The following is a 25,487-nucleotide window of genomic DNA, read 5'->3' on the forward strand; positions in this document are numbered from 1 at the left end:
TGTTTTCTGGTGTACCTTATCCTCCATAATTTAGAATTAAGGAGGAAGATAAAAAAGATTTTGTGATTCAATGTGGCTGGCTAAATTTTCTGTTTTGTTTTAATCACATTTTTTTTCCTGATTATAAAAATGTAGTAAAAGCTCATTGCTGAACTTTTGGAAAATAGAGAAAGCGGAAAGAAGAAAATTGGACAATAATCTTCCCACTCAGAAATAAGTGTTATATGCATTTCATTTTATTTTCTTCCATGCTTTTCTAAATATCTGATTTTTTCTTATTTTTGAAAGCAAAAATATAGGAAAGCTTTTCCTGGAACATTCGCTATATTTGGAGCAAGTTTAACATGATGCTTTGTGTTCATTTTGAGATAGTTTATCTTGAACAAATAGTTTTTAGATGGAAATAAAGACCAAGTAGCAATAGGGAACCAGATGGTGGGTAGAGATAGGAATATCTCTGTCTTAATTAGGAGGAAAAAATTTACTGTAATTCTGATACCTATCAAAGAAGGAACTTATGTAAAGTGTAGTTACCAAAATCATGGATCCTAGACTTCTTCAGGACAATTGCAATTTTGAATAATTTGTATTGTTTTCATTGTAAGTGCCTTGCATCTTTTCAAACCATGACTTGTGAATTTTTGTTTGGTAAAATATAATCATCATACATAAACTTGGAATGAAGAAGCAGCTTGCAAAATACAACTTCTTGGCTCTTGGCCTTACCATTTTTAGAACATGCAGTTTTCAAAAATTATCAGTTCCTGTAATGTCCTCTGGAGAAAAGTCATCCACACAAAGATAGAACCGACAGAGCAGCAAATACCTGGAAAGACTTAGCCTAAGGGACTGTAGCCATATGGGGCTGGGCATTGATGGAGCTTCACTCCCACTGGTGCTTTCCTTGTGCTTAAATCAGGAGAGGGCTGGGTGCCATGGCTCACGCCTATAATCCCAGCACTTTAGGAGGCCGAGGAGGTGGGCGGATCACTTGAGATTAGGAGTTCATGACCAACTTGGCCAACATGATGAAACCCCATCTCTGCTAAAAATACAAAACAATTAGCCAGGCATGGGGGCAGACACCTGTAATCCCAGCTATTTGGGAGACTGAGGCAGGAGAATCACTTGAACCAGGGAGGTGGAGGTTGCAGTGAGCCGAGATTGAACCACTGCACTCCAGCCTGGGCAACAGAGTGAGACTCTGTCCCAAGGGGAAAAAAATGGAGAGAATGGACTTGCTAGTGGATTTAGCACACTGTTCCCTTCGTTTTCTGGGCTTTGTTGCTCAAGGGAGGGCTTTAAAAGTTGGGGAAAGGGTCTTCCTCCATTTCTTTTCTTCAGAGCAGCAATGGAATTGCTGAGCATGTCCCATATAGATAATTTTCAGTGTGGCAGATCTGTCACTGCCACAACATTGAGGAGAACATGAGAAATGTTTTGGGTCAATGTGTTGTGTTCACTCTCCTTTGAAGACACCATTGTGGCTTGTGCCCCTTTGACTTCTGAGCTCTGCCACCACAGGCATAAAGACTCCTACTTGTCTGGAAGTAGGTTCCCACACTCCTGCTTAGTGTCTGCACATCAGGGAAGTCACTTGTCCTTTTGAGTCATTTCTTCTGACAAGACTGAGCATAAACCTTTACTCATGCTTGTTAGTTAACCTTTCTAACCAGTTCCTCTTTGAGCAAGGTCACTTATTTACAAGGGGAGAAAACCAAACCTAGAGCACAGTGTGAGTGTCTAGCTTAGAATTGCATTGACATCCACAACTTTAGACAGTACTTCCATACAAAGGGGAAGATGATAATTCACCAGTGTCTTGTGAGAATGGAATGAATAACCGTAGCCTTGAAACCTTCTATTTTGAATAACTGTGGCCCATCTAAAACCAGGCTTGCTTGGCACCCTGTGAAAAGACAGACGGGCATGATCTAAGACTTGAGTATTTTGAACAGCTGGGGAAACAAGTCCCCAAGCAGTAAAAGGGAGGAAACCACATAGAAAGTTAGCTGAACTTAACATTCTGGTCTTATGAGAGAAGATCATCAGTGTTATTTAATTCACTTTACTTTGTAGGATTCTTCTGTAATTAATTACTGATCAAAGTGATTTAATTTTTTTCAGTATTGCCTGTCAGGGCACCCAACCTTACCATGCAATGTGCTCAAATTCAAATCAACCACCATTATGTTGGACTGCGGACTGGACATGACCTCTACCCTCAATTTCCTTCCTTTGCCACTTGTTCAAAGGTATGTGCTGGTGCAGCCAAAGAAAAAATGAGCTTTAAGTTTGCTGAAAAATGGTACCGTTAGTATGACTGTTACTAGTACCTAGTGTATTGTCGTAAGTTTGCTTTGTTCCCTTAAAAATGTTCTTTATCAAAATAATTTCCTTTGGCTGAGTTGATGGAAAGTGTTCTATTGATTTATTGATTGGCTTCTTTATTATAACTTCTTCTGAGCTTCTGTAAAATGTTCCTGCAACTGCTCAGTACAACTGAGGTCATGTATATTTCATCTTTCATCACATAAGAGCTGGTAAATGGTCAACTGATGAGCCCAAGAATTGAATTTTAGAATTATTTAGCAGCCTTTGCAGAGACTTAACAGCATGGAATCTGACATTTCTTTTCGATAGGCTTCTGTGCATTATTTTCATACTAAGTCAACTTTAGATTTAGCCCAAGTTCATATCTTAAATGAGACAGATTGCCTGAGGCCTACAATAGCACTGTTTATGCTTAACTAAGACTTTGCCTTAGGAAATTGGTTTCCCAGCATACTACTATTTAGAAACAGTTTGTAAAAGATGTGGCTACCTTGTAGAAGCAAATATACTTACAGTAGCAAAAAGTGACACCACATACAAGATAGGATATGGAAAAGCTATCTAAAGCAGATTTAAGAGCTCAAAAGCATAGCAAGCTGGGTAAGCTTTCTAGTTTATCTCAGTCATTCCTGAAGATATCACTGAGTACAATGATTATTCACAGCGATAACCTGATGAACCATCTAAAATTTTCATCAACTATTGATTTTTCTGAGATAAGGAGTATAGTAAGGTGGTGTGAGGATAAGGTCAGAGATAATTCCAGATTACATTTTATGCAAAGCTAATGGAATTCAGTTATAATTACACCCAGCATTTAGAAATACATGCGCCACCCACAGGCCAGGCGCAGTGGCTTAGGCTTGTAATCCCAGCACCTTAGGAGGCTGAGACAGGTGGATCACCTGAGATCAGGAGTTTGAGGCCAGTCTGGCCCACATGCTGAAACCCTATCTCTACTAAAAATACAGAAAAAAAAAAAAAAAAATGAGCTGGACATGGTAGCAGCTGCCTGTAATCCCAGCTACTTGGGAAGCTGAGGCAGGAGAATCACTTGAACCTGGGAGGTGGAGGTTGCAGTGAGCTGAGATCGCGCCACTACACTCTGACCTGGGCAACAGAGACTCCATCTCAAAAACAAGAAAAAGAAAAAAAGAAGTACATGTACCACCCACAGATATTGCCCAAAAACTGGGTTGGGAGGAGCTTAATTACATGACAATTGGTTATTTCCTAATAAAATAGCCTGATATTATTGTCTTTTTCCCCCAAAGAACAAAATGTTTGTTTTTTGATGTTTATTAAAAATCTGCACTGTTCTGGACCAGAGGATTTAGAGATGAACAGAACAACCTACTTTCCCTCATGAAACTTACAGTCCATCAGGGAGAAAGACATCACACAGATGAATATTTAATTACACTTGTGATTAGAAAACAAGTATATATATTTAGGATAATTACTTAAAAAATGAAGTCTAAGATACCATGAGAGATTCCAAAACGGAGCCCAACCTGCTCTGTGGGGTCATGAATTTCCTGGGTGATGAGAACTGGATGAGAACTCTCTTCCCCTTCCCATTCTTTCACTCTCAGAGTGTTCTACTAGCAGAATGGTTAGCTGTCCATACGGTTTCTTAAAAAAGGTGTCTCCTTTTGCTTAGACCAGGACACAGTTGCCTGAAGTGGTATTCCTGACCCTGTCTGTCCCCTCAGTTGCTTTATTTGTCTTCGTAGCATTTATTATATTATGAGTACATATTTATTTATTGTCTTTCTTCTCCACTACATGTAAGTTTCATAAAGACAGGGAATTTGATTCTCCATTGTATCCCCACTGCCCAGAACTATTCTTGGCATGTGGTAGCTACTCAGTAAGTATTTGTTGTATGAATAAATTGCTTTTATCTCTTGTGGATTCCATCCTAATCGCTTTTTCAGAGTCCTTTTACTATTACAATTAACTAATTAATTAAATTATTATTTTATATCTGCTTGGACTTTTCCAAGTTGATTGTCATTTAATTATAATCATTCACATTTAACTTAAAATTTAAAAAACAATTTTAATTTCTCTCAACTTGTTTCTCCCCTTCAGCATTTCTAAACCCTGTCCAGTCTTCACTCTGCCCACACCACTCCACTAGAACCTCTCAGGTCCCACATGACTTCCATGTCATTGGACGTGATGGGCATTTGTCAGTCCTCATCTTATTTGATCATTCAGTAGCAGTGACCTCCATGATAATGCATTCCTGGTTTTCCTCTTACCTCTGTGACCCTTCTTTCTCTGTATACTTTGGAGATGTGTTTTCCTGTAATTGGCCATCATGTATTGACATTCTTCAGTGTTCATTGCTTGGCCATCATATTCTCCACCAAGGGCATTTAATAAATGCTTAGCACTATCCATAATAGCAAAGACATGGAAGTAACTTAACTGTCCCTCGGCAGTGGAGTGGATAAAGAAAATGTGGTACATATACACCATGGAATACTACGCAGCCATAAAAAAAAGAATGAAATCATGCCCTTTGCAGTGACATAGATGCAACTGAAGGCCATTATTCTTGGTGAATTAACACAAGAGTAGAAAACCAAATACTGGGTTGTTGGCACCAAGATGGCGGAATAGGAACAGCTCCAGCCTGCAGCTCCCAGCATGAGCGACACAGAAGTCGGGTGATTTCTGCATTTCCAACTGAGGTACCGGGTTCATCTCACTGGGGCATGTCAGGCAGTCAGTGCAGGACAGTGGGTGCAGCCCAACAAGTGAGAGCCGAAGCAGGGCTAGGCATTGCCTCACCCGGGAAGCGCAAGAGGGAAGGGAATTCCTTTTCCTAGCCAAGGGAAACCATGACACACAACACCTGGAAAATCGGGACACACCCACACTAATACTGTGCTTTACCAAGGGTCTTAGCAAACGGCACACCAGGAGACTATATCCCGTGCCTTGCTCGGGGGGTCCCACACCCACAGAGCCTCCCTCATTGCTAGCACAGCAGTCTGAGATCTAACTGCAGGGTGGCGGCGAGGCTGGGGGAGGGGCACCCACCATTGCTGAGACTTCAGTAGGTAAACAAAGAGGCCAGGAAGCTCGAACTGGATGGAACCCACCACAGCTCAAGGAGGCCTGCATGCCTCTGTAGACTCCACCCCTGGGGACAGGGCATAGCTAAACAAAAAGCAGCGGAAACCTCTGCAGATATAAATGTCCCTGTCTGACAGCTTTGAAGAGAGTAGTGATTCTCCCAGCACGGAGGTTGAGATCTGAGAACTAACAGACTGCCTACTCAAGTGAGTCCCTGACCCTAGAGTAGCCTAACTGGAGAGCCTAACTGGGAGTAACCTAACTGGAGTGGACCTCAAGCAAACTCCAACAGACCTGCAGCTGAGGGTCCTGACTGTTAGAAGGAAAACTAACAAATGGAAAGGACACCCACACCAAAACCCCATCTGTACATCACCATCATCAAAGACCAAAGGTAGATGAAACCACAAAGATGTGGAAAAAGCAGTGCAGAAAGGCTCAAAATTCAAAAAATCAGAGCGCCTGTCTCCCTCCAAAGGAACGCAGCTCCTCGTCAGCAACAGAACAAAGCTGGACAGAGAATAACTTTGACAAGTTGAGAGAAGAAGGCTTCAGTCGATCAAACTTCTCAGAGCTACATGAAGAACTACGAACCCAGTGCAAAGAAACTAAACACCTTGAAAAAAGATTTGATGAATGGATAACTAGAATAACCAATGCAGAGAAGTCCATAAATGACCTGATAGAGATGAAAACCATGACACGAGAACTACGTGACAAATGCGCAAGCTTCAGTAACCGACTCAATCAACTGGAAGAAAGAGTATCAGAGATCGAAGATCAAATGAATGAAATGAAGCAAGAAGAGAAGTTTAGAGAAAAAAGAGTAAAAAGAAACGAGCAAAGCCTCCAAGAAATATGGGATTATGTGAAAAGACCAAATCTACATCTGATTGGTGTACTTGAAAGTGACGGGGAGAATGGAACGAAGTTGGAAAACACTCTGTAGGATATCATCCAGGAGAACTTCCCCAACCTAGCAAGGCAGGCCAACGTTCAAATTCAGGAAATACAGAGAATGCCACAAAGATACTCCTCGAGAAGAGCAACTTCAAGACACATAATTGTCAGATTCACCAAAGTTGAAGGAAAAAATGTTAAGAGAGAGAAAGGTCACGTTACCCACAAAGGGAAGCCCATCAGACTAACAGCAGATCTCTTGGNGGGGTCAAGGATTGGAAAACTAACTCTTGGCTACTATGCTCACTACCGGGGCAACAGGTTCAGTTATACTCCACACCTCAGCATAATGAAATATACCCTGGTAACAAACCTGCATATGTACCCTATGAATCTAAATAGAAGTTGAAATTACATAAAATAAATTGCTCAGAGCTGCAATAACCATCCAAATAGCAACTTAGAAATGTGTATCTTTAGTTAGTAACTCTTTTCCAAGTTCCAGATTGATGTGTCCCAAATACCTACCAAAAAATTTAAAATTAGCTAGGCATGGTGATGTGTGCCTGTAGTCCTAGCTGACTTGGGAGGTTGAGGCAGGAGGATCACTTGAGCCCAGAAAGACAAGGCTGCAGTGAGCCATGATCATGCCAGTGCACTCCAGCTTGGGTGACAGAGAGAGAGAGAGAGAGAGAGAGAGAGAGAGGGAGAGAGAGAGAGAGAGAGAGAGAGAAAGAGAGAGAGAAAGAGAGAGAGAGAGAACATGTCTCAAAAAAAAAAAAAAAAAAAAAAAGGAAAAGGACCATTTTCCAAAAAAAAAAAAAAAAAAAAAAAAAAAACTCAACATGCCCTCAAACTTTTTTTCATGATCAGACTGGGTCCAGAAGAGGAAAACGAATCCTTCCAGATAGGGTTTTCTTCAAGCTCCTATCTTAATAAATGGTATCCTTTTATTAAAAACCAGAAAACTGGGAGTTAACTTTGATTCAGCCTTCTTCCTCACTGCTCCATATTCAATCTTTGATTAAGCCTTGACACTTTTACCTTCTAAATAGTTCTAGAATCCAGTCACTTCTCTTCAGTGCTGCTGTAGTCATTCTCATCTTTTATAGGTCATTACTAAAGCCTCCTCACCAGTTTCTTCAATTCTCATCTTGACCCTGTCTCAATCAAGAGTCATCTTTTTTGTGTGACTTTTTACTTGAAATCCTACAGATTTACAGAAAAGCTGCAAAAATAGTACAAGCAATTCCTGATTGCCTTTACCAGTTTATTGGCATTTTAACAAATTTGCTTTATCATTTCCTCTTGATATGTATACACATAATCTTTTTCTGACCCATTTGAGAGTGAGATGCAGGCATGATGCTCCTCACCCGTAAATGCTTGAGTGTATTTCCAAAGAGCAAGGACATCATCTAACATAACCATGATACAAAAATCAAAATCAGAGAATTTACGTTGATAGTATACCAGTGTCTAATCTGTATACCTTATACACATGTCTCCACTTTTGCCAATTCATAATTCACTATGAAACCCGTTATAGCAAAAGAGAGAAATGGTAATTTCTGGTCCAGGATCTCATCTGGATCCTATCCACATTGTATTTAGCTGTCATTTCTTCAGACTCCTTTAATCTGGAAGACTTTCCTGGTCTGTGTTTTATGACCTTGAGGTTTTTAAGAGTATGTCCAATTATTTCATATAATGACTTTCAATTTGGGTTTGTCTGATGTTCCCTCATGATTAGGTTGGGGTTATTGTTTTTGGTAGGAATACCATGCTGATGGTGGTATCTATTATCAGAAGGCACATGGTTCTGTTTTCCCCACAGTCATCTTTTAGAAGCACAAATCTAATCTTATATTACTTGTTTAAAACCTTTCAGTGGTTTTTCATTGCTCTTAGGACAAACACCACACTCATCTCAGTGTATCAGGCTTCACGCCTGCCCCTCCAGTACCTTCTTTATACTCTGCCTCTTGTTCTTTGTTTCCTTCTATTAAATAGTTTCAAAGAAATCTTCTGACTCCTTCCTCAGAGCAGTCACATATATTGTTTTTCCAGCTTGGAAGACTCTGTGAGATCATCCATGACTACAGTTTTGATGCAGGAAGGACATAATGATGGCATTCTAGCTGGATGGGGACTGGGAGGGACTTGGAATCTGCTCAGAGTTCCATGTGAATAAATGAATAACCTTCATGGAAGCTGTCCATGCCAAGGACTGGTGGTGAAAAGGACTGAAGGAACCTGCTGGGCTGTTCACCATGGAAGACGACACAGCCAGAAAAAAGGAACAAAATCATCCCCTTTGCAGTGACATGGTTGCAGCTGGAGGCCATTATTCTTGGTGAATTAACATAAGAACGGAAAACCAAATTCTGTATGTTCTCACCTGTAAGTGGGAGCTAAACTTTTTCTAGTCCCTCAGGCCCTGCCCCCAGTTTCCCCTTGACTCTGCTCCTGTCCAGATCTCAACTCAGTCCTCGTGTCCCCAGGGAAATCTTTTGATGCTACCTCCACTTGTCCCCATCAATTTGCATGCTGACTGGATTCGTGTGCCTTGCCTGCTTCCTCAGGAGGAGGGAGTATTTTGCTCACAGTCCTATCGCTGGCACCTAGTCCTGTCACCAATATCTTGATATACTAATAAAGATTCCTAAATCAGTGAATGAAAAGATGAACACCTTACTCACCTGCAACACTGCACCCTGTGATGAGGCTCCTCCCTGTTTCCTTCTTCTTGAAAGACCTCCTCCACCTTCACTTCCTAACTCCTATTTTCTGCTCTACCACCTCACTGCAAACTGTCAAAAGGGCCCTTTCTGTGAACCCAGGCACCTCCTGTGTACCCCTGTCAGAGCTCTTATTTTATTCTGGTGTAATGACTCCCTATACTAGATTGCAAACTCCTAAAAGGAAAGGATTGTTTATTTACTGTCATTCCAACACTTTGCACTGAGTATTAAGCTTGTTAGTATTTTTTGAACAAGTGAATGAATGGACTCATGCCTCTTTCATTATTATTTTGTGATTATAAAAGTAATACATTTCATACCTGGATGTGGTGGTATGTACCTGTAGTCCCAGCTACTCGGAAGGCTGAGACTTGAGCCCAGGAGTTCGAGTCTGCGGTGGGCTGTGATCTCACAAGTGCATTCCAGCTTGGGCGACAGAGTAAGACTCTGTCTCTAATAAAAATAAAAAAAAAATTGCGGGCCAGGCGTGGTGGCTCACGCCTGTAATCCCAGCATTTTGGGAGTCCCAGACGGGCGGATCCTCAGGTCAGGAGATCGAGACCATCCTGGCTAAAGTGGTGAAACCCCATCTCTACTAAAAATACAAAAAATTAGCCGGGCGTGGTGGTGGTCGCCTGTAGTCCCAGCTACTCGGGAGGCTGAGGCTGGAGAATGGCACGAATCCAGGAGGCGGAGCTTGCAGTGAGCTGAGATCGTGCCACAGCACTCCAGCCTGAGCGACAGAGCGAGACTCCGCCTCAAAAAAAAAAAAAGAAAGAAATTGTGTATAATGTTCAATCTTCTTTTCAGTGTTTTCCTAGGCAATAGATTACTTGTCTAAGGTTATTTTGCTTTTAAGGATTAAAGTTCAACTGTGTAAACTTCGTAAACAAGGGGATAGAGACCTTTCCACAGAAATCTTAGAATAATTTACCTATTTTCCAAAATAAACAATTACTTTAAAATCTTTTATACATTTTTTTGACTAAAATTTTAATGGTATCCTTTTTTCCTAAGAAATGTTAGTAAAATAGCAGGTGCAAAGATGTGCTCTTCTACAATCTTTTTTTTTTTGGGCGGGGGGGGCACCTTTACCTCCCATGTTTTATTAGATTGATTTCTTTCTTTTTTCTTTTTTTTTTTTTAGATAGAATTTTGCTCTTTTTGCCCAGGCTGGAGTACAGTGGTGCTGTCTTGGCTCACTGCAACCCCTGCTTCCCAGGTTCAAGTGATTTTCCTGCCTTAGCCTCTCAGGTAGCTGGGATTACAGGCAAGCACCACCATGCCCGTATAATTTTGTATTTTTAGTAGAGACAGGATTTCTTCATGTTGGCCAGGCTGGTCTCGAACACCTGACCTCAGGTGATCCACCCACCGCTGCCTCCCAAAGTGCTGGGATTATAGGCATGAGCCACTGTGCCCGACCATTTTATTAGATTTCTGTGGAAAGATCTCTATCTCCTTGTTTACAAAGTTTACACCATCGAACTTTGTAATCATTAAAAGCAAAAAACGAAGTCCCTTCCCCTTTGGTAACTTAAAATTTACTCTTTGTGATTTATTCATTAACTCATTGGAACACAGTAAGCAAATATTTTCATCTCTATAGTCAGCATCCCTTTGCCATGTGGTAATGTATTTGCATCCCTTTGTCATTGGCACTATTGTCACAACGTGGTCATGATTTCCTTTGAGCATCAGTCTCATCTACTAGCAGGGGCTCTAACCCAAAGTAATCACCCAGGTATAATAGATGGCTTTGTTGTTATTAAAAAATGTTTTCCGGGAGTAAACCACAACACCTGAAAATTTTGCTTTTTAAAAAATTAGTTATATTCTAATAAGCAACTTACTATTTCTAAACGTTTGTTGAGAACAGCTAACTGCATCTGTCATCTGATTTGTGTGGGTCTGATGGGGAACAGACAGAATGTGTGTCCTTTGATCCAGTTATCTTTGTAAAGGGAAGTAGATATTTATAACCTTGTTTTAGAGAGTTAACATGCATGAAATGAGAACAGTGTCCACATTGTCTTGTCATTACACTTTTATTGGAATACTTGCTTTCTTAATCTGATCTGATAGCAAATATATTTTTCAAGAAGTAAGAAGTCTTCAAAATATATGACTATGAAATGAGGTGGGAATTAAAACAACCAATGGTAATAGCATATTTTCTGAAAAGTTAGAGCAGAAAACTCCCAGAGTTTATTAAAAAAACTTTTAAAAAACTCCCAGAGTTAATAAAAAAAAAAAATAGTTTATCAGGTGTGATTTATACCAGTCAAATTTGATTCTCTCAGTAGTGATTTTCTTTTTTTGTTTTTTTTAGACAGTGTCTTGTTTCAAAACAAGATCCTACTTTGTTGCAGTGGCATGATCATGGCTTCCTGTAGTCTTGACCTCCTGGGCTCAAGTGATCCTCCCTCCTTGACCTCCCAAGTAGCTGAGACTACAAGCGTGTACCACCACAGCCTGCTAATTTTTTAATTTATTGTGAAGACAGGGTCTCACTATGATGCCCAGGCTGGGCTTAAACTCCTGGGTTCAAATGATCCTCCCACCTTGGCCTCCTGAAGTGCTGGGATTACAGGTGTGAGCCACTGCACCCGGCCTCCAGTAGTGATTTTCATTCTCTAATATAAATCAGTATTCTCACTTTTGGCTAAATAAAGGCAAAATGTAAACAGTTCATCTAGATAAAGGGTATGTGAGAGTCCATTGTATTCATATCCTTGCAACTTTTCTGTAAGTTTGGAATTAATGTCAAAATATTTGCACCAACCTAATAATTAAAACTTAACCCCCACCCCCGGCTGTGTGCGGTGGCTCACGCCTGTAATCCCAGCACTTTGAGAGGCTGAGGCGGGTGGATCATGAGGTCAGGAGATCGAGACCATCCTGGCTAGCACGGTGAAACCCCGTCTCTACTAAAAATACAAAAAATTTAGCTGGGTGTGATGGCGGGCACCTGTACTCGGGAGGCTGAGGCAGGAGAATGGCATGAACCCAAGAGGCGGAGGTTGCAGTGAGCCGAGATTGCACCACTGCACTTCAGCCTGGGTGACAGAGCGAGATCCCGTCTCAAAAAACGACGACAACAACAACAACAAAAAACTTACCCCCACCCCCAATTCTCACTTTTTTCTGAAAATAGATGCGTTTATATTTTATTCAGGTTTTTAACCATTTCTAAAAGATTGACAGATATTCACATATTTATGCTTTTATGTTGACTTTCATACCTATCATCTAATTACAGACTTAGCATCTGATCAAATTATTTTGAGAAGAGGAAGAGAGACCTTACAGATACTTGGTTTCTGATTCTTTTAGTCCCGCACCCTTACTTTGTCCTTAACTTTTGCATCACAGAAGGTAATTTTGTAGTGAGTGCTGAAATCCTTTTGCCATCCAACTTGGAATCCTGATGGGCTTTTTCTTCACACATTACCTTGGTCATTAAGCTTTTAATTTTACCAGCATACTGTTTTCTCTCCTGAGTTATTGGCACTTTCAGCTTGCATTATATTTCTTCTAGTCAACTAGTAGTACACAGTTAAATCTTTAGATTACTAGTAGTAAATGATTTTTTAATTCAGATTTTTAAAATGTAACATACACATGAAATTGACCTCATCTGCTAGAAGCTCTTCACTTTAGACATGGTGTCATTTTGTAATACTTGGGAAAACTAGCTTCATTCTCCAGAATTGGAAACTCAAGTCACAGGTGACAGGTGACTAATCCATTTGTAAAGCTGTGAACCCAAAGCATGGATTGGACTGGAATTCGGGTATTCGTGTTTGTGGTGAATGCTGACGGGTAGATAGTAGGGCAGTGTTCTCATCAGAGCTCCTATCATCTCTACATCTGTTTTTTCATCTGCAATAAGATGATGCCTGTTCTGCTCTGTCCTAAGGACTGTGGTCAAACACATGGGAAAGAAGATGGAGTGATTGGACAACTATAAAAGGCTCTCATGTTTCATCTTTCTTTTTTCTTTATTATTCTGCATGCGATTCTTGTAGTTCTTCCAATTTTCCGCCAAACTGTTTGACCTTTTAATATCCTATTGCCACATAATTTTTAAGCTTGATACAACATGGTTATTTCTCTTATATTTGATTGGTATTTAGGGTAAGAACTACTACCAGTAATTTTAAACTGTTCTTAACTTTATGGAGACAGTGCAGTTACCATGAAATCATTGAGGATTATAATCTATCTAGGTTAATTTAATCTTAATATTTTGTTTTGCAGTCCCAGGCTGTCCAATCTTCCTGGCTGGTCCCTGAAGGATGGAAATGCTTTCTTGGACAAGGTAATATCTAAGACTACAAACAAAAGCCTATCTATACACAGTGGAAAGTTATCTTCTCATACCAGAGCCACCCTGTAGTAGTGTGACTGATGGCTTTTTTTTTCCCTCTCTGAAAAACCCCAAGATCTATGCTGGGGTCTTCAGGACATGGTAGCTACTATTTTTAAGTGCCTTTTAGAGAATGTCACTGTTCTGATTCAGATCCATTTTGCTCATGTGTAGAAATTTAAGTACTTCTGCTGCAAATACCTTTTATCACCACAGAAAGAAAACTGTTATTTCTAGGATTGCAATGAGTGTTTCAAAGACAAGGTTTTTTAAAGAATCAATCCAGTTCATTTTGTGATTGGAAAGAGTAAAACCTTTTTTTAAATAACTTTAAAATCCTCAAGTAGATGAGTTTTAAACTGCTTCTATCAAGGGTCAGATCAGGTAGGGCTTTGTAAAAAGCTTGGTTCTTTTTGGGGTAACGAGAGGCCACAGAAGGTTACAGAAGGACAGTGGCATTGTCAGATTGGATCACTCTGGCCACTGTGTGGGGAATGGTCTGAGGAGCAGAGTGTTTGACTTCCCCGCCAGTGCCTTCGTGTGCAGGGGACAGTGCTCTTAGGTAAATTTGAGTAGAGGGTCTCCTACGCTATGATTTGTGATCCCATTTCAGCCTGTCCTGATAGCCTAGAATGGATCATCTTTATAGATGATTTAAAAAAAAGAAAAACAGTTCTAGGAATCTGGGATTTGGAGTCCTATTACGACTTTAATGACTGACTACACCTAAAATAAATGGCTTAAATTACTTCTTTCTCTTCGAGGCTATTAAATTTTTGACATTAGGTTATCTTTTCCGCAATTTCTTCCTCGGATCAATAGTTAGACAGTTACTTAATAAATGAAAGACTAAAGCTACCAAAAAATGTTCCAACTATAAGCTAGTCAAACTTTGTACGAAAATCAGAGGTATAGGAATGTTAAAGACTATAAAGCCCCTCAGGCCACTTCTTAGTCCCCTAAATTATTCTTCCTTTCCTCAGTTTCACATTTGAAAACTAAGAGTTTAAAGATGCTTAACATGATTCATCTAAATAAAGCATTTTCTCTTATAATAGATACTATTAAATAAAGAAGTGTTCTTTTTACAAGAGTTAATTCCTGTAACTGCACTGTAGCCTCAAGTACAAGCCAAATGCATAATTTGAAACCAGATTTTCTTCAGAGCTGACTGTAAAATTATGTGACATTCAGAAACCTGTGCACCTGATTTCAGCCTGAGTCTCCTGCTGGCTATAAATCATTGTTCCCTGCAAAAGGCTCTGAAGCATCCCATTACCAGCGCATTGTGAGCGAAATGACTTGCATGTGTATGTGGGAGTATTTCATTAGAAGGGAGTGGTGAATAAAATACAGTGACATTGTAAGTGTTTGGAATGGCAAATATGCTTCTGCAGGCCAGGAAGGATGAGAGCCTGTGAGGAGACTTCATCATATGCCCTGTCCTGAAATGTAGCATTATGGGGAAGAAGATTACATAGCCCATTTAAGGCCAGGCAAAGCTTTGAAATTTCCCATGATTTGTCTTTAATCATTTTTAACCTCATCCTAAGGGAGTGGGGAGTCTTCTCCCATTAAACTTAATTGCTCATTTGTTTTTAGCTGGCAGGTACATTGTAATTAAGAACAGTGCCCAGTCTCCTTTCAGCTCAGCCTGTCACTAGTTAAATGGTACTCATCTAAGGAGAGGAACCAGAGTGTACAGTGGAAGGCAAAGGGAGGAAATTGTCTATCAAGGTTCTGATATGAGACTTATAAAATTCAAAAGTACTATGTAGTCAGTGCCCTATTTTCAGATAAAGATTGAGAGTAAAATCATTCAGACTCTGATATGTAACTGTAGATACATGTATATATAGATACATACAATATATGTTGAGTGACTAATGTAAACATGATAGAACAAAATTACAAAAGTATCTTTTCCTTTCTGGAAAGAGCAAAGGAAACTGTGAACCACATTCTATCTTTTACTGTTCAGTGTGAAGTCATAGGTAGCTTTAGCCTTGATGGTGCAAAACATTCACTGTGGACTTCAGTTTAAAGTGTCAGTGAGAGGAGAAAGCATTAGTGGCCTTCAGGAGGCATCATAGCAGACCCTATTGGTAGCCCGCCCATATCTCTCGGACTTTGCTATTTCACTGTCATCTGTCATAATTCCATCTGCCAGTGTCTGTATGGCTTTGCCTGAGAGTTTTTTTCCTGAGGCTGCACAAAATGCTGGAGTTGGTATATAAACATTTCAGCCCCATTGCTCCTCAGTGGGATAATTCGGAGCTGTCTGTGTTAGACCATTTCTGAGTTTCCCCATGGGGATAAGTTCTAGTTGCCCCAAGTTGTATGTGGCTCAGTGACAAAGCCATTATCTGTCACCTTCCTTTGCACTGATCACTTCTCCACTCTGTTTTCTCAGCACCTCCCATATGAACTACCTTCTGTCACACTCTTTTCTCAGGGTCAGCCTGTGGGGGAAAGACAGGTTTATTAAATTTGGTGGGTCATGGGTGGGGTGAGAGGTTGGACTATATCTATTTCTTTATACATATACTTTTTTCTTTTGAATAAATACATTTGGTTTATAATGCTAAATAAATGGTATGTTCTGCAAGGAAAAACATTATATTCGTGGTGCTGGTGGTGGTTGTGGTGGAGGTGGAGGTGGCAGTGGTGGAGGTGGAGGTGGCAGTGGTGGAGGTGGTGGTGGTGGTGGTGGTGGGGGGGGGGAGGTAGTGGTGGTAGTTGTGGTAGCGGAGGAGGTGGTGATGGTGGTAGTGCTGGTGGTGGATGCTGAATCCCTGTTTCAGGCTCTTGACCCTCCCTCCTTATGTCCCCCTTTCCTCCCAACCCTTGGTAGGTGGAGAAAAAGCCTCTAAACAGTTTATGTAGGGCCATGACTCCTAGCCTGACAGCATGACAGAATCACTGGAGGTGCTTGTTATAAACACACATTCCATGGCCTCATCCCCAGTTTCTGATCCCTTCAGTCTTAGATAGGGCCAGGGATCTTTTTTATAATCCATGTCCCCACATAATTCTGGTGTTGCTAGTACAGTTTGCGTGCCTTATTTGGAAACCTCTGGATTGTGGGTTATGGGAGCAGCACATACCCATGCATGGAAGAGGTTTCAAAAAGTGTGCATTCAAGTCCTGAGTCTGCAACCAACCAGCATTTTACCCTTAAAAAGACACTTGGCCTGCCTGAGCCTAAACATAGGACAGTTGGCCTAATAACCTCCCAGCTTCCCTCCAACTCTAGTAGTCTATGATTCTTCGTGAAAAGTTTTGTTTGAGGAGTATGTTTATTTGGTCCTGTATGTACTGGATATCTCTTCCTTGTGTTTTTCTTTTCATTTCTTTTAGGAGCTAAAAGAGTGCTCGGGTCATGTATTTGTGGATTCTGTGCCTGAATTCTGTTTACCAGAGGTAAGATTAAGGTGAATCTTATTGTAGATACAAACCTTATTATGTAATTGCTCAAAATGAAGTCAAGAAATAATTTCAAGAGGCTTAGCTTCCTGTTTTCAAGTTTAAATGAATCCGTTATTCCAGGCATATTGTTACACAGCCAAAATGTGATCATTTAGCAGCTTTTTATATTGTCTGTAAGTCATTTACGTCACTCTCTTCCTATTTCCTTTTCTTTCTGTAATCCCCACTAATACTCCTACTAGGGCATAGTTTTGAGCAAGGTAAGGAAGTAACTCAAGCCTTTTAGTTTTATGATTCTGATGCCTATGTGCTTAGGTTAGCCATATGTGTCCTGGTCTTGCTTTATGGTGGATAACTGACAATTGCTATTATTTAGCCAATGCCAGTAAACTGTAAAAATTCTTGCTGACTTAAAATACCATATTTAATATTGTTTGAAATTCATAGATTCTGAACTGAGTCATAGAAAACAGTTACTTATTATTATCATAGTGAGACTTATTGTTAGGGTGTGGGGCCAGTTTCATCCTTTCAAAGGAAACTAAGATCAGTTTCCATTTGTTTTAAAGGCAGCTAATCTCAGCTGAGAGACCTAATCCCCAGAGTAGCCTAGATGCGGTTCTTAACAGACATGTGAAATGTGGAAAGCCGGAGCTGCTCCCAGGTTCATGAGAAGGTGCCATCCTCTTTTTTCCATATGCCCAGTGGATCACAGTACCTGTAGAAAATACTTCCACAAATTCAGGGCCAAAGAGAAAAAGAATTTGGAGTGCAGTTTCTCTTATTTTTGTTTTCTCTTCTTCCTTCTCTTTCCATTTCTACGCTTTGTTTAATATTGTGTAGATCAACATTTTTTCTCTCTTGGAAGTATGTGTATGTGTCTTTGAGGGTACCAGAGCAAACAGAAAAAGAAACACAGACAAACTTGGTAATTGAAGTTGGCAGATAAGGGAGAAAGTTTGAGATTTAGTAGTAAGCCTAAAGCTGAAGGAATCCAAGAATCCAAAGCTCTCCCTCACCGTTAACCAAAGTCATTTTGTCATCCTCATTTGTCACTTAGGAATTGGTAGGGCAGTTCGCCATCTGTTTGAAGATTCCTGATCCTAGGTGCTACATTTGTTTTCAGTTGACCACGTGTAATATTGACTACTGCAGCCTTCCGTTTATGGACACCACTGTAGAATTTATGAATTGGTGTTCCAGTGGCTTTCTGACTTGCTCTATAGGGTACTCAGCTTTTAAATTAGACAGTTACCATTCCACAGTTCACTTTTGCCAAGCTAAAGGATTATTGATATATTTAGGGTTCTCGAGCCATATACATTTTTTCAGGCAAGATTTTAGGGCACTGATTAGTAATAGTCACTGTTTTAAGGTAGAGCCAGGCCTTGTATGATTGGAAAAAAAATGGGAGAGTAATGGAAGCAGGAGAGAGACACTTACTATAGCCCAGTCTTCACTGACTTGTGGGTGAGCCACACAGCCATAGTCCCAATCATCATGAAATTTACAAACTAGGCCGGGCGCAGTGGCTCAAGCCTGTAATCCCAGCACTTTGGGAGGCCGAGACGGGCGGATCACGAGGTCAGGAGTTTGAGACCATCCTGGCTAACATGGTGAAACCCCGTCTCTACTAAAAAATACAAAAGCTAGCCGGGCGAGGTGGCTAGTGCCTGTAGTCCCAGCTACTTGGGAGGCTGAGGCAGGAGAATGGCGTAAACCCGGGAGGCGGAGCTTGCAGTGAGCTGAGATCCGGCCACTGCACTCCAGCCCGGGCGACAGAGCAAGACTCCGTCTCAAAAAAAAAAAAAGAAAAGAAAAAGAAATTTACAAACTAGTGCAAATAGCTTATATATCTTTGTATCCCAGTACAGTACGCAACCAGCAAATGAGGGTTGTTTTGATTGAATTTATGGTCTGTAGAACCCCACATGTTGGTATACAGCAGTTTTAAAGATAGAGTAATCTTTACTGGATTCCATTGAGTGAACATATGTAAGTAAATATGTTAGTACAGTTGACCCTTGAACAATACGAGTTTGAACTGGAAAAGTCCACTTACATGTGGAGTTTTTCATTATGACAATTTGAAAAAACTTGCAGATGAACTGTGTAGTCTAGAAATAGCAAACAAATTAAGAAAATATTAGACATTCATTAATTCATAAAGTATGTATAGAAACTAGTCTATTTTCTCATTTGCCACCATAAAGTATACACAAATTTGTTATAAAAAGAGAATTTCTTTTTTTTTTTTTTTTTTTTTTTTTTTTTGAGACAGAGTCTTGCTCTGTCACCTAGGCTGGAGTACAGTGGCATAATCTTGGATCATTGCAACTTCAGCCTCCTGGGTTCAAGCGATTCTCCTGCCTCAGCCTCCCAAGTAGCTGGGATTACAGGTGCCCACCGCTATGCCCAGCTAATTTTTGTATTTTTAGTAGAGACAGGGTTTCACTATGTTGACCAGGCTGGTCTTAAACTCCTGACCTCGGGTGATCCACCCACCTCGGCCTCCCAAAGTGCTGGGATTACAGGCGTGACCCACCACGCCCAGCCAATAATTTTTTTTCATTGACTCTGTTGCCCAGGCTGGAGTGCAGTAGTTCAATCTCAGCTCACTGCAACCTCCGCCTTCCTGGCTCAAGCCATCCTCTCACCTCAACCTCCCAAGTAGCTGGGACCACGGATGCACACAGCCACGCCCTGCTAATTTTGTATTTTTTTTGTAGAGAGGGGTTTTGCCTTGTTGTCCAAGCTGGTCTTGAACTCCAGAGCTCAAGCAATCTGCGTCAGCCTCCCAAAGTGCTTGAATTATAGGTTTGAGCCACCGTGCCCGGCTGAAAAAGTTAAAATTTATCAAAACTATGCACACCAACATTTACAGACCATACATGACACGATTTGCACTCGAAAGAAACATAAACGAGCATTAAGATTCAGTATTTAATCACATGCATAAAACTGTAGTACAGTATATAACTTCATAGCCACCTCCTGTTGCTGTTGTGGTGAGCTCAAGTGTCCGCTTAAAACACTATGTGATGCCAGTCATCTCCATGTGAGCAGTTCCCCTCTCCTGTAAATTGCGTATTGCAGTAAAGAGTGATCTCTCGCAGTTCTCATGGATCTTGCGCCATGTTTAATGCAGTACCATTAACGTTGAATAACACCGTGGGACCCATACGAAGTGCCACTGGTGATGCTCGAAGTACTCCCAAGAAGCAAAGAAAAGTCATGGCATTACAAGGAAAAGTTGAAGTGCCTGATATGTAGATTGAAGTCTGCAGCTAATATTGCCTGCCATTTCAAGACAAATGAATCCAGCATAAGGACCATTGTAAAAAAGGACCATTGTTAAACAAAAAAAAAGGAAAAAGAAAAGAAAAACAAGAGAAAACACATGAAGCTGTCACTGTAGCTATACCAGCAGGCATGAAAACTTGTACTTCTTGTGAAATACATTTTTACCTTGTATTGAAAATGCAGCATTACGTGTGTGCAAGTCTGCTGTAAGAAAAGCATACCTGTAGACTCTGATGTGATTCAAGAAAAAGTGAAATCATTGTATGACAACTTAAAGCAAAAGGAAAGCTTAAAAAAATGTCAAGATAATAGGAAAAGCAGCTTCCTCCAGCCAAGAGACAGCAGACAAATTCCTAGATGCCATTAAGAAAATCACTGAGGAGAAAGACTGTCTGCCTGAACGGGTTTTTAATGCAGATGAAAGTGTCCTAATCTGGGAGAAAATGTCACAAAAAAAACATTTATTAGGAAGAGAAGTGAGTTCCAACACTTAAGGCAGGAAGGGATAGGCCAACTCTACTGTTTTGTGCAAATGCACTCGGGTTTTTTTGCTTGTTTGTTTAATCAGGACTGCCTTTATCTATAAAGTGGCCAACCCCTGATCCTTGAAGGAAAAAGATAAACACCATTTGCCAGTCTTTGGCTTGTACAACAAGAAGGCCTGGACAGTGAGAACCGCTTTTCAGGATCGGTTCCGTTGATGCTTTGTCCCTGAAGTCAAGAAGTACCTTGTCACTAAGGGACTGCATTTTAAAGTTCTTTCAGTATTGGACAATGCCTCTGGCCACCTATAATCCAATGAGTTCAACTCCAAAGGTGTCAGAGTGGTCTAAAGCCCTAAACACACCATCACTAATTCAGCCTCTAGATCAGGAGGTCATAAGAACCTTTGAGCCTCATCACAGTACTCCATGGAAAGGACTGTCAGCTCTATGGAAGAGGACCCCAACAGAACATCATGAAAGTCTGGAAGGATTACACCATTGAACCTGCCATCATTGTTATAGAAAGAGCTATGAAGCCTGAAACAATAAATAAATTCCTGCTAGAGAAAACTGTGTCCAGATGTTGTACTTCACAGGATGTACAACAGAACCAGTCAAGGAACTTAGGAAAGAGATTGTGGATATGACAAAAAAAAAAAAAAAAAGTGGGAGGTGAAGCGTTTCAAGATATGGAACTTGGAGAAATTCAGGAGCCTATTAGCACACCAGAGGAGTTAACAGAAGATGACCTGACCAAGATGAGTGCTTCTGAACCAGTGCCAGATGATGAAGAAGAGGACGTAGAAGAAGCAGTGCTGGAAAACAAATTGATTTAGACAGTCTGGCAGAAGGGTTCCAATTATTCAAGACTGCTTTTGACTTTTTTCACAACTTGGATCCTTCTATGATATGGGCACAGAAACTAAAATGGTGGAAGAAGGATTGATACCATATAAAAACATTTTTAGAGAAATGAAAACGTGAAAATGTCAAACAAATTATGACATATATCCGTAAGCACTCCGAGTGTGCCGGCTTCTCCTGCCTTGCCTTCTACCTCCTACACTTCTTCCCCTCTGCCACCCAAGACAACAAGACCAACCCCTCTTCTTCCTTCTCCTCAGTCTGTTTTAATGTGAAGATGACAAAAATAAAGACCTCTATGATGATTCACTTCCACTTAATGGATAGTAAATGTATTTTCTTTTCCTTATGATTTTTGTTTTTGAGATGGGGTCTCGCTTTATTGCCCAGTCTGAAGTGTGATGGTACAACCATAATTCACTGCAGCCTCGACCTCCTGGGCTCAAGTGATCCTCCTGTCTCAGCCTCCGAGCAGATGGGACTACAGGTGTGCAGCACCATGCCTGGCTAATTGTTTAAATATTAGGTCTCACTATGTTAACCAGGCTGGTCTCAAACTCCTGGCCTCAAGCAGTCCTCCCACCTCAGCCCCACAAAGTGCTGGGATTACAGGTATGAGCCACCACATCTGGCTCCTTATGATTTTCTTAATAACATTTTCTTTTCTCTAGCTTATTTTATTATAAGAATACAGTATATAGTATATATGCAAAGTATGTGTTAATTGTGTTATCAGGAAGGCTTCTAGTCAACAGTAGGCTATTAATAGTTAAGTTTGAGGGGAGTCAAAAGTTATTTTCAACTGTCCAGGGGGTCAGCACCCCAACCCCTGTGTTGGTCAAGAATTACATGTATATAAATGTGGTTTGGAATTTAAATTTCTCAGAGGAAAAATGTTTTATGTAAGTGTACATTTTTGATGTATACCAACAGAATAATTTTTTATTTTTTTAATTCTAGACTCTATGGGCTGGTTCTTAGACATTAAAGAAAAATGTCTAGTTTTCTCACCCAGTTTCTGTGCACGTGAGGACTGGTGGTGGTTTTCAGCTTTATTGTTGCTTCAGTGTGATTCGCACTGTTTTCTTCTGGATCTATCCCTGTGCTACTCCGTCTTAATTTCCCTATTTGTTTAAAAATGATGCTAGGGAGGTAGTGGAGAGTAGGACCAGCAAAGAGTTATATGGTCCTTCATGAGGGGGACACTGTCTTGCAAGGACAGTGCACAACTTGGGGTGAAGGTTAGGATGGGTTGGCTGTTCATTAGGCATGGTGTTCACCCAGACAGCAGTACCCTGGCACTGAATAGTTTATGACCTCTGCTGGCATCCTGTCCTTGGGGGCCAATGCTGCCTGGCATCTTTATTAAATTACTCATTTTATTTGTGAAGTTACTCAGCTGGAAAATACCCATAGCCAGAATGGCACCCTGCCTCTCTTCATCTGCTGTGTCACATCATCTTTCTTATTTCTTCTTTGTGGGGATGTATTATCTCAAGGACCCACCTCTTAACCGAGTCACTTGCTTTTCCTTAGTGCACCGTACATTTCCCAGGGTTATGGGAAATGTACCTCCACGGCAGAGGGCCCTGTGAGTGACGGGTTGTCTCTGAACCACGGTGTCTCACTTCTCCCAGAACATGCCACTAATAAAGCTGCATTCCTTCAACAGAAGCACACCAAGGCTTGTTAAATACTGGCTGCCACAGGTGGGAGGGGACAGGAGTCACACAGGACAGAGTGCTACTTTGAGGTGTTGTGTATAGATTGTGAACTGTCATAAGAGTTACTCATACAGACCAGGCTTGGTGGCTTGCTGTAATCCCACCACTTTGGGAGACTGAGGCAGCCGGATCACTTGAGGTCAGGAGTTTGAGACCAGCTTAGCCAACATGGCGAAACCCCATCTCTACTAAAAATACAAAAATTAGCCAGGCGTGGTAGGGCACATCTGTAAACCCAACTACTCTGTATCAAAAAGAAATAAAATTTAAAATTGAGTTACACATACAATACTTTGGGAGTTCTGAGGAAGATGTGGTTTCTTTCTTGTGAGCAAATCAGGAAGACCTAGTGGAAGAAGAGAATTGCGCCTTGACAGACTGTTAGGACTTAAATATATGGAAAAATTTTAGGTGTTTTCCTAAAATTTACCCAAACTTGGATAGCCTTTTCCCTCACCTGCTAACTTGTCTTTTCTCAATTTTTACATGACCTTAGTGATGAACTTCAAAGCACAGGTCTGGGGTTAAGATTAGGATGGAAGATGAAAAGATAATTTCCTTTCATGACTGCCACTCTGCTTTTTTGGGGAGCTCTATAACCAGCAATAAACTAACAAAAGTTACCTCAAAAGAAAAAACAAAACAATTGTCTCTCCATCTGGCTTTTGAAGAGCTGGTTTCTGTGTGCTGTGTCCCCATTGCCCATTAATCTGTAGCAGTGGGGTGTTGTGTTCTCGTGTATGCTTGCAGCCTATATGCTGCTCTCTCTGCTTCCAGCTACCTGGTTTCACTTGCCTGGCAGCAGCTGCCGAAGGGTCCCGCTGTCATTTAACCTCATAAGTCTAATTCAGAAGAATTCTGTTCTAGTAAAATCAGAGTGCTGCCTCTGGGCTGGCTGTGTTCTCATTGCTGGCCATCCTGTCCTGCTACTTAATGTCAGTGTAGAAAACCTCTTCAAATGAGAGAATGGCAGTGTTGCAGGGAAAGCCATTGTTATTCTGCAATACAAAAACTACTTCTCTGCATTCTGACAACATCGTTTTTTAGTCACATCATATTGATCAATCCCTGAACAGATATATATCATTCCCTCCCTTTCTTTTCAGACCGAGCTAATAGATCTGTCTACAGTAGATGTGATTCTCATCTCTAACTATCACTGTATGATGGCGCTGCCATACATCACCGAGCACACCGGCTTCACAGGCACAGTGTATGCCACAGAACCCACTGTCCAGATCGGCAGGTGAGAGGGTTGATTCTGATCCTGCTAGGATGTGGCTGCGGAGCTCCTCTTTCAGTGATGACACTGTCACAGTATTATACCAGAGCTGGTGGTTACTTCCTTCTGAACAACTAACCCGAAGAACAGGCAGGAGTAGGCGACTCTCTAGATGAGGAATGTTCATTGGAAATGCCTAAGGATTGATGGTGCAAGTAGCCTTGTTGATCTTTTTCTTATAAATTAATTGGAAGGAGTTCATGGAGACAGCTGTACAGAGGATACTAATTAGGGGAGGTAATGTTTAGGAAGATGCCACAAAGATGCAAGGCAGAGGGCTTCAAAGGGAAAGCGTGTAGCATCTTTAAGAAGACATTTTATTGCTTTGCTTTCAAAAATTCCCCCTTTTGTGGTTTGTTGTAGACTATAAATGGAGACAGCTTGTAGAAAATATAGGATAGATAGGTAAATAGATGGTTAAGTTGTCTCTGCTGTTGACAGAGTGAAACTGAGCAATCTAGGAGTAAAACTGTAGTTTTCCTTTGACTCTAAGAAGCCTCTGCCATCCCTTTCTCTGCCCCTACTAAGCCTTTGTGACACGGGTGGTTATCACAAGTAACCATAGTATCATTTAGTGAGAAATTAGGTAAAGAAAATTACTCCAGAAAAAAAAATTTGTCAATTTATTTTTTGAAATAAGAATGGTATAAGTTGAAACTGTCAGGTCCCAAAATGTGAGACTTAAGAATTACTGTAGACTCCTAGATTGGATTCTAGAGTCTTACAGATGAAATAATGTGTTTTCTTGTTTTTATGTCAGACCATATTACCTGCACTGTGTATGTAACCATAAGTGAGCTGAGGAAGGGCTCTCATAGGAAAGTAAAACACTCAAAGTGATGCATCGATTTCAATTGAGAGGATAAGCTAAAAAAACTAGCCTCTAGTCTGGAAAAGTTAAAGCAGTGAGGATCAGCACACCATACTGTTCCTGTGAAAGCTACATCCAGGACACCA

At 40.8% G+C, this 25,487-nt stretch overlaps 1 protein-coding gene across 1 annotated transcript in view; it reads left to right on the forward strand.

The window, feature by feature from the left end:
• INTS9 (integrator complex subunit 9) overlaps positions 1-25,487 on the forward strand; it is a 123,452-nt gene that overhangs the window by 30,764 nt on the left and 67,201 nt on the right. Inside the window, exons 3-6 of the mRNA XM_017884571.1 lie at positions 2,128-2,255; positions 13,335-13,395; positions 16,804-16,866; positions 24,355-24,494. Of these exons, the coding sequence (XP_017740060.1) occupies positions 2,128-2,255; positions 13,335-13,395; positions 16,804-16,866; positions 24,355-24,494 (392 nt within the window). The remainder of the gene's footprint in view (positions 1-2,127; positions 2,256-13,334; positions 13,396-16,803; positions 16,867-24,354; positions 24,495-25,487) is intronic.

The sequence above is a fragment of the Rhinopithecus bieti genome, unplaced genomic scaffold (genome assembly GCF_001698545.2).
Source record: "Rhinopithecus bieti isolate Rb0 unplaced genomic scaffold, ASM169854v2 scaffold_315, whole genome shotgun sequence".
NCBI classification, from domain to species: Eukaryota; Metazoa; Chordata; class Mammalia; order Primates; family Cercopithecidae; genus Rhinopithecus; species Rhinopithecus bieti.